We start from the raw sequence: 13775 nt of genomic DNA, 5'->3' as shown, positions 1-13775 counted from the left end.
AAAATGCAGCTGGTGCTAAGTAGGCAGAGTGTGCCCACTCTGACTTGACACATCTGTGATACTGGTCACTAGTTCAGTCCTGCGAGTGGGAGACTGTGGTCAGACCTTAACATGGCAGATTAAACTAAATGGAGTGTTTTTTTTCTTCTTTATCGTGGTAACGGTGGCCTGATTATTTTTATTCAAGCCTGATTTTTTTAGGCATTATGTTTCATGCAAGATATGGAGGAGCATTTTGGACAAAATTACATACAAATAAATAAAAGTACTGTGAAATGTGATAATAAATAATATAAAAACATTAAATGTGAATTTAAATTAATAAATATATATTATAAAATATATAATAGAAATTCTTCATTTATTTATTTCAGTGGCACCACATGTGACATGAAATACACCCCCTGAAATTAAAACTCAATTTCACTCATCAGAGTTGAGAGTGCAGGGTATAGTAAGTGAGGTTTTTTGATTGGTGAGCAATTTATTTATATAGCACATTTTTTTAAAACAGTATAGTTTAAAATGATTTACAAGATAACAAGAAGAAACTTATAAGAAACGAAAAGCAAATAAGATTAAGCAATAATACTAACGAGTAAGTAACAAAGAAAAAGGTAAGGTCAGATGGCCGGGAGAACAGAAAACATAAAAAAAAAGCTCCAGTTAGTCAGGAGAAAAAAACAAAATCTGCAGGGGTTCCAAGCCCAAAAGACTACCCAGCCCCGCTGGACATTCAACCTAGCATAAATGTCCATAAATCTGTACTCTTGGTTTCCAGGCTTTGCATGATAATAATAAATGAAGTTGGTCTCGTGGACAGCTGAGTCACCTGCCTTCAATCCATCAACACAGGGCGCTGCATAGTGCCTTGAACAGGTGGTCGTGGTGGTGGCGCAGATCGCCACCACAGAAGAACTGGGAAAGACAGCAGAGAATAATAGATATTAATACAGATTGCGGATCCCTGAAGAATATAATTCTGTGCGCATATGCTGTAGTCTGTCAGAAATGCAACTGACAAATAGCTATGAAAAAGCCATATTAAACTAATGGGTTTTTACCATTTTTTTTAAATGATCCAAAATATAAGCCTGGTGAATTTCTGTTGGTAAAATATTCCAGATTTTGGATACATAACCGCAAAAGGCCACCTCACCACTTGTTTCAAACTTGGCTCTTGGAATTATAAGCAGACCTCCATTCAAAGATCTAAGGTTACTATTTGGAGTGTAGGGGGAAAGGCATTTCGAAATCTAGGATGGAGCAAGATACTTTAGGGCTTTGTAAACCATTAGTAGTATTTTAAAGTCAATTCTGAGAGACGTGGGTAACCAATGTAAAACACTAAAACTGGTGAGATATGCTCAAATGTTCTTTTCCTAGTTAAGGTTCTGACTGCTGCATTCTGCACTAATTGCAACCAATTGATATCTTTCTTAGGTAGTCCTATTAGGAGTGCACTACAGTACAGTACTTTCATGACACAGTATATTTCATGACACATTTAATTATTTAAATGTGGCCACATTTGATGTTGTTATTATTTTTTTACCCAAGTATCATGGAAAATAAATGTAAGACATGACATGTTGGTGGAGGGAGCTAAATGTGCATTGCTGACTATTAAGATTCTCTTTACAGTGTGTATTTTAAATTGCTATAATAAGAAAAGGAAAATCAGAATTATGAGAGTTATTTGCATTAATGAGAATGTCTTAACATAAAATAACAGACATCTCAGGTTTATAAATGGGTCGGACCTTTTAGGGTACTGAAGACATGTTTAGAAAAACTGCACTATTAATCAAAAAGTAGAGCAGTGAGACAGAAAAAAATTACATTGTGAAGATTGTGTGACTGTAAGTTTTACTATTGAAGATGACAAGCTAACCGTTCAAAATTACGAAAAGGCTGATGTGCAAAAACAAAATTAGTGAGAGAAAATAGAATGTTAGCTTTCACCTTCTACTTTCAAATAAATTAGGAATATGCAAAAAATATGCCCTGGTGTAGTCCGTATCATCATGCACAAGTTTGCTTTACACGTGTTGTGACGGCTAATGACACATCACGTTTAATCAAATGAGAAGAAGTGAACAAAAGTCATAGACATACATTTAATTCTGCATGTGCTGATGGCTAAATTTAATCTGCACAATTTAACACTAGAATTACCAAAACCTACAAAAAAACTCGTAAATCCGTCCCACCTTAAATCCCTTCACACCAATCCATCAGCGCCTTTTGTCTTGTAAATGTATCGATAAGCAGCAAGTAGCCTTCTATCACTTCCCCCCACCGCCGCACAAAGTTTTCTCAGCTCAAGTCTGTTTACAGTAGACCCCCACGAAGGCGCGGTTCAGGGTTCGTGGCCTCAGTTGTTCATGGATTTTTACTTAGAACCTAACTAATAATTGTTAGCGGAAACCTCAAATATCCTCCTCAAATTCTATGGCTTTTTTCGTGGCAATACTGCACTGTAGAGAGAACAAGAAGCAACCGTAGAGGAAGACACGGCTTGGGATGGTGAAAGTAGCAAATCCGAGAGCGTATTCTACTAGAATTTGAAACTGTACCTCCTAGCGGTCCCTGCAATGTCTCCGATTGGTCTTCTGCTGAGGGTGCAGGGGTCAAAGGATGTCAGCACGGCTTTTAAAAAGGGGGCCGGTGACCAAAAGAAAACAAAATGTGTTTCAAGTTCCTGTCTATCTGTCTGCCTTCTGTTGGGTTACCTGTTTTTATTCGTTTTGTCCTGGATCGTTTCGTGGTTGGGGTCTGGATTGTCTGCCTGTGTACATGAGGACTGTAAGTGGATTCATTGCTATTCTGCAAAGAAAGGAGTGCTTCTGAACCCGTCCACCTGTCTTCACCATTTCAGGAACTACTGGTAGGACTATCTTTACATTCCCATTCAACATGCGGATCTCTGGACTATCTATCTTCATCATTACATTTCATCTGTTGCTGTTTTTCATGGACTTTCCTGTGTGTGTTTTGTTGGTGCTTTGTTGTATTTAATGTATAATCGCCATAAGGGGAACAGGGGTGGTATTGTTGTTTTCATTTGTTTTCATTACATTGTTTGTTTGCTGTTTGATTACTGGTTTGCTTTGTTTTTGTCTCTGTTTCTGAGTGTGTGCGGGTCGAGTCAAGGCTGGGTGCATCCCTGGAATCTCCACCATAAAAATAAATAAATCACCGTCTTTTCGATGGTGTGAATCTTAGCGGCACCGGACCGCTACAGCGTTATTCATTTCTCCTTGCTGCTGATTGACTGCTGCCCTGTGACGCATTTCTAGCTGAGTGTTCTCGTGTTTTCCGTTTTGTTCTTCTTAATCCTTAAACCGACCCAACTGGTTATAGTCGTTTCCCAGTGCCATTTGCCAGCATGTAGAAGCCAAGTATATTCGGTGACATACATTCATTGAACGCCACAACTGGCAATTGTCAGTTCCCAGTGCAATTTACCAGAACGCTGGAGCTGATCAGTCAGTGCCGTACATTCGTTGAGCCGGCCCCTGCAGCACTGCAATCTCACTGTCTCTGGGATTTAGCTGCTGCACTAGACTAGCCTGCCAGTATCAGCGTTTACCTCTGTGTGCTTGCGTGCAGCCAGTTCAAGCACAGTTGGCTCTGTGATTTACTGAATTTCATCAATGGCGTCAGTTGCACCTTGTACATATTGTTCCAGTAGTTTTTAAATAGTTTTTACAGTTCATTGGCAGTGTGTAAAATGATCAGTGTTACAGTAATTGTGATGCTCTTTGCATGAAAAAAAAAATGTGTTCCATTAAAATTTCACTTTTTCTTTGTGAATTGTAACGTTTACTTAAAGTGCAGCAAAAAAGTATTTGGCAAACAATTTTACTTTTATTCAAGAATATAACTGCAGAAAAAAAAAAAACCTGCGTTAGGGTGGGACATTGACACATCTTTAATATGACTGCTTTGGTAGCGTAAAGGTAAGAACTGCTGATTGGAAATCAAGAAGGTCACAAGTTCGACCCTGGACTACTCTGTTTTCAGAAGTGAGCTGCTCTTATTCTTACTATTTTAGAATAAAAAAATACATTTGATTTGAGTCTGTAACAGCCAGTGTAAACATATGGTACTTTAAAGGTAAGCGTTGTTTTTTTTTTTTTTTATTCAGTTTTATTCTCCCAGTCATGTTCACGCTCGCCGCAGTCTGACACTGGTGTTTTCACATAAAGACACGCTATACAGTAGCAGAAGTGAACTCAGATGATGACGAGGGTTCTACATTGGAGAAAGAATGCACATAGCACTTTTGCCATTGCTGTACTTTGTATATGAACACGGGAAGTTCTGAAGTCTACTTGTGACTTTACACTGTAGGAAGATAAGTAAATAAACCAAGGCAAATAACCTACGTCTGTTAGCAACATGTCTATTATCAAACCTCCTTCCAATTGAAACCAGCACATCCTAGTATTTGACAATATGTTTAATAAAAGATGGCTTAGTACTAGTGCTTAATATTAATACTGCTGGTTCACACCTCAAAAGTTCAAATTTTAGTCCGGATACCTGTTTCTCACATTCTACCCATACTTTCATTAGCTTTTTTCTAGTCACTGTGGTTTATTATTAGGTTAACTGATGTCTCCAAATTAGCTTAGTGAGAGGGATGTGATAAACTGTCCAAGGATTGTTTCAGTGCTGACAGGAAAGGCTCTAGCTCTCCATTATCATGTAAAGGCATAGGTTTGAAAATTGCATTATGTTTCAGTAAACTGTGGCCTAATGTAATGTTTTCAACAATTAATTAATTAATTAAACAAGCAATGTTTTTAACGAACGCATGAAAGTTGTGAGTCATTTTAAACAGATTTGCATAGATGTAATAAATAAGAATTCCCTAGTTGCTAGTATTGAAATAAAGCATACACACCCCAAGCAATACTTATCCCTGTTTATTTGAAGCAGTACTGCATAAAAATTTAACAAGTGGGGAATATTTAAGCAAAACAAATGACATGGAGTGGGAGATACATACATGTCTGAGTACTGTACAGTAGTAACCATTTAACCAGCAATGGTAACTTTAGTAGTATTTATGCAGATTTTGCGTGTTGTATTATAGGATGTAGAGAAGAGTTTCTTTCCCATACTTATCTCATAATATGGCAGTCTTTTGTAAAAGCTCTCGCTTAACAGAGGGCAGACAGTCAGACTTTAAGAGAGAGTAAAAGCAACAATATTAGCTTTTAAATTTAAGTAAGTGGTATAATAAACTGAGAAAAGGGACTCTGAATAGTCTTCCTGTATATGAAGAGGAATGGCAGAGTGTAAGAAAACAGAGGTGTGTGTCTTCAACAGAAATGTAAAGAGAATGAATTCAGAGACCTTTCATTTTATTCTGCAAATAAAACAGGGAATGTTTGTCTGAGTGTGAATAGTGAATGAATTTGTGTTTAGAACAGCAGCTTAGAAAAAGAACAGATAAAGAAGTAGTAAACAATAAGCTTGTTAGCATGCTAATCAACAGCCGATTGTTCTGAGTATCACTGTCATTAAACTGTACTTATAATGTTCACTTTGATTCAAGTAGTAAAAGTTTAAATTGAAGACAATATTCTTGACCAATGAATCATGGTGTTGATGTTCATTTCAAAAGCACTATACAGTATTATGGGAATGTGCCTTTCCTGTTAATCTTTTCAGGAGTATAAATAATGTTTTAGGAAAAATGCATGCATTTTGCAGATCTTGAGCATACAAATGGATAATGGATGTGTGACTTATGCTACCCTTGTGACTTATGCTACCCTTGTTATATTTCTGTGGATTTTGTCCTGTGTTGGTCACTATTGGACTATTGGGTTCCATTCTATTAGAATGTAAGTAGTGTACTTTCTCCATGAAAACATGGCATAAAAAAGTTTGGATGGAATATTCCTTTAAATATCAGTATCACAGAAGTTATGACTCTAAAGTTTAACAGGTTCAAGCATAACACATAACCTAATGAATGTGGAGGTAATTGTCTAGTAAATAGCAAGGCAAGATGTTTGTAATTCTAATTTCAGGAGTCATTTGGCTGCTACAGTCATTACCTATAAAATCAGTAAAAGGGAGTGATTTAGTCACAAGTGTGGTCATGTACATTAAAACTGTGTTTCTACATCTACCATGTAAAACAAGGTGACATGGAACATTTTGTATTGCTTGTAGTTCATTTCTATCAGTAAGGGTTTTTGTGAAATGTACTAACTAACCCATGTACTTTTTAACATAATCTGTCCTAGCCTTTTATATTTTGTGTTGCTTCCTTTTTAATTCTTCTCAGTGAGATCTCTAGTAAAATTAAATTGTGATACCATCACTTTGCATGCCAGAGGTTCTTGATGAGATCAATGATAGTTTTATTCAAAAACCTGACTGTCCATCATCACTATCAGTTGTTTTCCTTGCCAAATGCAGAGTACAAAAGTAGATTCTTTGTTTTTCAAGATATTACAGACTATTTATTTTTTTTCAGTGCCTACATGATCTTTCTGATTGAAATATTTCTTCTGCCACCATCTGAATTGCTTGCTTGCCTTTTATTTACATTTTGAAGGCTTTTTCAGTAAAAGGAAACTGCTCACTCCAAAAGTAGATGACAAAGGGATTATTACAAGTTAAATCCAAAATTATAAATACTTCTTTTGTTTATGCATATTTACTGTATTGCACCAGCAAAAACATAAAGGCAACACTAAAACTGTTATTGCTGCTTAACATTTAAATATGTACACACCAAAATATAAAGAAATATTATGCATTTATTCCACATATCAATCATTTCTACTTTAATCTGAACTGATTCATCTTACAACAAAATAGCACTTTTTAATTCAGTGTTCCAATACCTATGGAGGGCACTTTATACAAGATATTTAACATATTAATGTATTTTACATAATTCAATTTAAAGTTTATATGCAGATTTGTTTTGGGCATCATATTAAATATAATTAAAACTCTTCGTGTTTTTAGAGGTACCGATGGCAAATTTATTTTTATCATAAGTCATTTACTTGTGTATACCTTCATTTGTGTGTACTTTGAATTTTATTTCCATGCATGAAACTAGTAAGAAATGTCAGAGTAATAAGATGAGGACATAAACTGAATTATTTTTTTAGCATGAAAAGTGACACTCTTGTGTAAAATTAACATCTATTGATGTTTATATAAATATTATAATGATGTTAAAGGGCTCATTGAAAATAGAAAATTAGTGTGTGTGTTTTTTTTTAATTATTTTAATTGTTCCCCAGGTAACTGGAAAAAGTGCTTATTCTGCTGGTATCTGGGCCAGTGGAGCTTTGAGTTCTCTTTGGAAACCAAAAGTATCAGCTAGACCAGAAAATAAAGAGGTATTTTGTTTTTACTTATTTTGTTTAATTCTTCTTTCTTAAGTTTTATTTGTGTATTCCTGATATAATAAATAGGTCTAAGCTGGAAAGATAACATTGTAAGCCATCCTACAAAAAGCTGCACACACTTTGCTGTCTGCTGGTTGCACTGCAAATCTTACCAGAGGATTTAAAATGTTGTCTTTTGTTGTTTTTGAATTTTGTGAATTCTTTGGAATTACCTGCTTTTCATTAATTACTGATAATGTTTTTTCAGCAAAGTTACAATAAATCCAATTGAAGTCATTTGTTATAATCAGTGACATGCAAATGGAGTTGCCCTGTTCTGTTTAAAAAATAAAAAAGCAGACACACTTTGGTTTCTGACAGTGTGCTTGTTTCACAAAGGGTCTGTTCATGCGAGCCATGCTCATATCAAAAAAAATTATCAGAGCACCTCAGAAGACAAATTATATAAATACATACATCAGAAAAGCTTACAAAAGTACTTCTGAAGACCAGAGTGTTCCTTAATTCACAGTAAATTAAATTTTCTAGAAATGAAGGAAATTCTGTAATGTTATTACCCATTCTAATTGTTGGTGTCCTATAGAGATCACCATAGTGCTAAAGGAGGCAAGAAAGAACCCGAGGGTAGCAAGTCCTGCAAAAATCTCTTGACATTTTGAAAATCTGTGTTCATATGAACAAGAGTGTTATTCATGAAAAAATCTGAACTCTTTTTGTTATAAACATGCAGTGCTGTCCTTGTAGAAAAGAAATCTACACACCAACACCAAAACCTCATCCTTGTTTTGTAGCATAGTGGAAGAGGCACTGTGGTTTTGGGCTGATTGGCTGCCTTGTAGTTTGGACAGCTTGTTGTAACAGAGAGAAAAGTTGCATGAAGAAATTTTACATTAGAATGTTAGGGTGGTAGTCTGTCACCTGAACCTCAGTAGACGTCAAGTGATGCAAAAAGGCATTAACCCCAAAACAAAGCAATAAATCAACAACAGAACATCTTTAAAAGAAAGTCATTGTCCACCCAAGTCAGATTTCAGACCCCAGTTATTTGAAATGCTGTTGTATGACCTGAAGAGGTCTGTACATATAAGGAATCCCCAAATAATCAGTGAATTAAAGTAGGTTTGTAAAGAGATGGTCTAAAATTCCTTCTAACCATTTTACAAGTCTGTTCAGCAGCTGCATAAAATTGTTGGCAGAAGTTATTGCTACTAAAAGAGGTTCCACCAGGACTAAATGCACAAAATCACATACTTTTTCCTGTTTGTATTGTGAATGTTTAAACAATGTTCCTCGGCATTGACAAGAGGGAGTACAATTGTTTGCGTATTATCAGTATTAGCCAATTCTGTTAATCTATTGTTGTAATTTAGGTGAAGGTGGAACCAGATTTATAATAATTCCAAAGGATTCACAAACTTTTTTTCTTGATACTATACATCAAGAAACTGCCAGTTTCTAGATAGAGAAATATAAATAAAGGTGTGGTTGCAATTTTAGAAAACTACTTTGAAGGTATGCCCTCATTGGTCATTTTGTTGCATGTTAATAAATAATGAGATTTATTTAAAGAAAAAAATCTATACATTTTAAAAACTAACAAGCAACAAACTACAAAGCTCTACTCTCTTTTGGCACATATGCCTATTTTGTGTTTCTCTTTAAGTCTAAATTTACTATTACTTTTTTACGTAAATGGATATTTTAGATTTTGCTTGTATTCCTCTGTTTATTAATATTCTTAAGCATAATGCATTCTAGCTAAAAACATATAATTGTTAAAAGTGAATTTTGTTTAGTGTGATAAATCAGGAAGCCATATTATATCTGAACATTTTATCTTGACTAAAGTAGCCAAGAGAAAGATATGCATCCATCCAGCAAACAGACCTACAATTTATAGAGATGTAACAATATATGTTCTGTAATTGTACAGTCATGCTCTTTGTTTCTGCTGCAGTCGACCTCTGATCCAGCAAATGCGGCAAAATCTGATGTATATCAAATGACAGAAACTACCGAAGTTCCTTCTTCTAAACTTGGATCTCTGTTTCCTGAAGATGGATCCTCTTTATCTCAAGATGCTGCTTCTCCCAGTTTGGTCCCTTTGCCTAATTCTCCTCCTCAGACTGAATGTTTTCCTGCACAGAAAAGCTTTCAGGAGATTGTTCCTAGCACTGTATCCCCTCTCTCACTTGTACAACCTGGTATGTCCTTTATTTCTAATTCTCCTTCATCATCCTCTGCTATTGAACAGCAACTCCAAGTTGAACTAAATAAGCTTCATATGCAAGAGAAAATACAAGAGGATTGGTCAACTCCTAAATCCGATTCTGAGACCTTTACGGTTTAATGCTATTTTGTTTATTTTCTAACTGAGTAGGGTAAAGCACCATCTAATCACATGCTCCTTCCTTCCAAGCTAAAGGAGTACACTCTGTGCAGAGCCCTTCCTCTGCAGGCGATCTCAGATGCTTATTTAAGCCTTTTATACTGAGTGTTCATTATGTGTGCTAGAATGTGCATTAAAAAACTGTCTCCGTTAATAACCTTTTATTCTTTCATTGATCAATCATTTAAATCTTTCTAAACTGTGGTCTCCCTTTTAGAATACCATATGTTAAGCTATCATGTTTGTCTTATTTGTGCAATTAACTTCAGTGTTATGTTAGTACTGTTTGTTTGTGTAACTCTCAAAATCATAAATTACTTTTAGTCTGCCATGGTGTATAGATTAGAATGTTTAAATTAACAGCTTAAATGCTTTTAAAAAAGGAAAAACTCTCTTCTCTTGGTGGTATACAAATGATGGGTTTTTCTAAAAAAACATTGTGTACTTAAGCAATTTAAATTGGTTAGCTATCTGTGTATGTGATGTACTGACTTTCTTTTTATTGTACTTGCAGATTTTTCAGAGAAACCGAAATTCAGCCCTGATCCTCGCTTAGCAGATCACGGTCAGTCAAACCCAGAAGATGCTGATATGTATACTACAAGAAGCTGAATTAGGACATACAGGATAAAGGACTGTCCAACTAAGTTTAAAATTGCTTGGTATTTATTCCCTTGCCTCCTAAAATTACAATCAGTGGAAATTAAAATTTTCTTTAATAAATATTTGACAATAATTTCTGAATTAGTAATTTATTTTCAGGTGAGCAGTGTTTTCAAAGAGGTGTACAGGTTCAGAATAAGACTTTTTTTTTTTTTAAAAGGAAATTGATACTTTTCCCTTTATTATTAAAATTAATTTTTCACTGAAGTTTATAAAAATAAAGCTCACTTTTATGTAATTCAGAATAAAATATATATTAGGTTTTCTGCCCGATATCTACTTTGACATATTAAATCTCTGGCTAGAAAGTAACAACTGCTAATGTGTTAACATTGGTTCTGTAAAAAAACAAATGTTTTGTGATTTGTGGAAATGCAGTTTTTATTGCGTAATATCAGCAGAATCTTTTTTAATTTACTGCGAGCCCCACAGAAATGTGATTGGTTCTGCCAAAGGATGCTTTTTATGTATTTCTTATATAAATAACATTGGATTAGACATGTATTGAAACTCAGGGTACTGCCTTTGTGCACTTTTTGAAATCAGTGTTGATTAATGCTAACATTCTTTTGATTGTTGTAAGTGTCATAATGCACTTTAAAAAAAAGTTTTTGTTCTGCATTAAAGTGAAATTGGCTACAGAAAGCCTCAATACACAGGACTGTCATAGGTTGGACATTTGTGTGGCATTATTTTCATTATATTTAGAATCTATTTACTATATATTATGTGTCATAATCTGTAGGTTTGTGAGAATTTTAAAATCTGTTACTTATTACAGCAGTGTTTTCAGTTATTTTTCAATTTCGTATTTGTTGATTTTAATAAAATGTGGAATTCCATGTCACTTTCAGTTGAAACGGCTTCAGTGCAGCATGGTGTCTGATTCTACTAAGAACTAGGCTCAGTTCCCAGCCTGCACATTATCCGTGTGTCTGTGAGTTTTCTCTAGGTACTTCCAGTTTCTGCCACAGGGATATAAAATAAACTTACAACTCTACAGTAGTTCAGTATGAGTTGAGTTTGGTTGGGTGTGCATATGCACAGTGAGATAATGTCATCACCTTTATGATTCCTGTTGTGCACCCAGAGGTTTTCAGGAGGTGCCTGCTCTATGTTATAGAAAAAATAATGAATGGATCAATGGATGGAAACCCACTTCGGCTTGCTGTTTGCTCAATGGAATCAGAGTTTGTTGAAAGTATCCAGCTAGAAAATCAGCTGTTGTGATGATCTACATGTTTCATTGCTGCCTGTCTATTGTTCCCTGTTTATGAGTATAACCCATTATGTTCTGGTGTTATGCCACCTTTGAGATTCCTAAAGTGAAGTGAGTACAATTCTTATATTTGTTGCTGTATGGGAACATTCTGGTTATCAGTGTTAGCCAGGGGTATGTTGAACAGCAAAATGGGGATGTTCTTCTCAGGTTAGCAGGGATCCATATCAACAATGTGAGTTAAGATTCTTCAGATGACCTCTACTTAAAGCAAATCAAACAACTAATAACTGAAAGCCAAGTAGCTTTCTTGACTCTGCCCTTAGTACCAAGTGTCCAGAGTCAGTCTTACATGCTTTGAAGGAATATTTTTTTGAAGTATCATTAATAGATTATTTCAAACACACCTAAATCTTATCTTTACCATCTCAGATGAATGGATAAATTCGCTGATTTAAAAGTTGGCACATTTTTATATTTTCTATCCACTTTTATAATTGAATGTAATTACATGTACTAACAGCATGCATAAAGCATGGTTTAATACAATTTTATAACATCATGTGGCTGAATTTACTTTCATAGACAGCAATTCTAGCTCAATTGATGAAAAAATTAATGTCATGGTCATTGTTAGATGTTGTTGGATGTGGAGGGTTGGTGGATAAGAATAGTTCATATTTTCTAAATAATACTTTTTGAAGAAATACCCAATAGAGATTTAACGTTGGTGCCAAAGTCTCAACCTAAAATTGCTGGCTGCATCCAAATAGAGTAAAAAGCGGATCACTGTGGCACTTTTACAATTAAATACAGTGTCCGAGAATATTAAATGATTGTAATCTTTAGATAATGCAGCATTGAGGATGCTCCAATTAGGTTTTTTTAGGGCCAATATCAATAACCAGTATCATGTTACTGGATTAGCTGATTCTGATACCAATTCAGATTTTTTTTCTTTAACTCTTTAAAAACATTTACACTAAGCTCCTGTGTAACCAGACGTAGAGAAGTGTTATGTTCAATATTAAACTCTTAACTTTGGTATTTTTATATTTAAGCTATAAACCATAGGTATAACCCGTTCATTTTTTTATTAAAATTGTTCAGGACAGTAAAATGCAAAAATAAATACAATTACATTTGAATACATACTTCTTAACTAATAAAATATGTTGAGAAAATATTTATCTGTAATGCATATGTCACTAAAGAAAATAAAATGCTTCTCATAGCTAGAAGATGTTATTGTTTAATTTCTTCTGTAATCTAAGTTTCTGAAACAAATCTTAATTTAAAAAAGTAGTTTTCAGCATTTGTCTAACAAAAATATAGATTCTCGCACATTGATTCAAATAATTGATATTGGCAGTTAAACACTGCTTAAATGTAAATATTCATGCACTTATAATTTTTAATTATTTTTAATCACCTGCACCATAGCCTTTTTGCTATTAAAATATACTGTACATTTACTATGTTTATACAGTTTTTTTGTTTGCAGTGTTCCAGCTACACATTCCTAATTCTTGAACAAGAATTTGAAATTGCTGTTTAGTAAACAGTAGGCTTGCTAGCTTAACATCAGATTGAGTCTGTTTTTACTTGTAAACTTGAATCATATTAGCCTTGTACAGTATCTTCTTGATAAACATGCTATGGACATTTGATAGATTTGTGGCTTTTTTTTAAGGTTTGTGTTGTGTTTATTAAAATGTGTGCATGTGTCACTCGTACAGTATAAGTTTTGGTAAGAAACAAGTATTGCATACTTGAAATGATAATCCACTCTGTTTGTGCTTATTCAGAAGCAAGTGAAGGCAGACCTTGTATCTGTGAAGACTTTGTTCTTGTGCCATCTCTAATCTGAATCCTAATATTTATGCTCTGATCCGTCATGATTGGTTGTTTATGTACAGGAAGTGCCAATGGGTTTTGTATGAATGGTGGCAGTTTCTTATCCTGATTCCATCCTAGTTGCATGGAGTATAGTGTTGTCACCTTCTGGTCCTCAGTAAACACACTGCAAAGATCCAGTTATTGTTGTCTTTGATGAAGTCACTGTGCTATTACCTGATGTTGAATCAAGAAAGATCAAAATATAGTG

The 13775-nt window shown here is 34.6% G+C and overlaps 1 protein-coding gene across 2 annotated transcripts in view; it reads left to right on the top strand.

Annotated features, from left to right (window-relative positions):
- The window catches only part of apool (apolipoprotein O-like), a 28936-nt gene extending 17820 nt beyond the window's left edge, over positions 1–11116 (top strand). For both annotated transcript variants that reach the window (XM_039765941.1, XM_039765939.1), the window contains exons 7-9: positions 7290–7388; positions 9355–9601; positions 10301–11116. In XM_039765941.1, the coding sequence (XP_039621875.1) occupies positions 7290–7388; positions 9355–9601; positions 10301–10398 (444 nt within the window). In that variant the 3' untranslated portion in view covers positions 10399–11116. The remainder of the gene's footprint in view (positions 1–7289; positions 7389–9354; positions 9602–10300) is intronic.
- Positions 11117–13775: the final 2659 nt, after the last annotated feature.

Source organism: Polypterus senegalus, chromosome 10 (genome assembly GCF_016835505.1).
Source record: "Polypterus senegalus isolate Bchr_013 chromosome 10, ASM1683550v1, whole genome shotgun sequence".
Taxonomy (NCBI): Eukaryota; Metazoa; Chordata; class Cladistia; order Polypteriformes; family Polypteridae; genus Polypterus; species Polypterus senegalus.
This window is presented reverse-complemented; position numbering and strand designations above follow the sequence as displayed.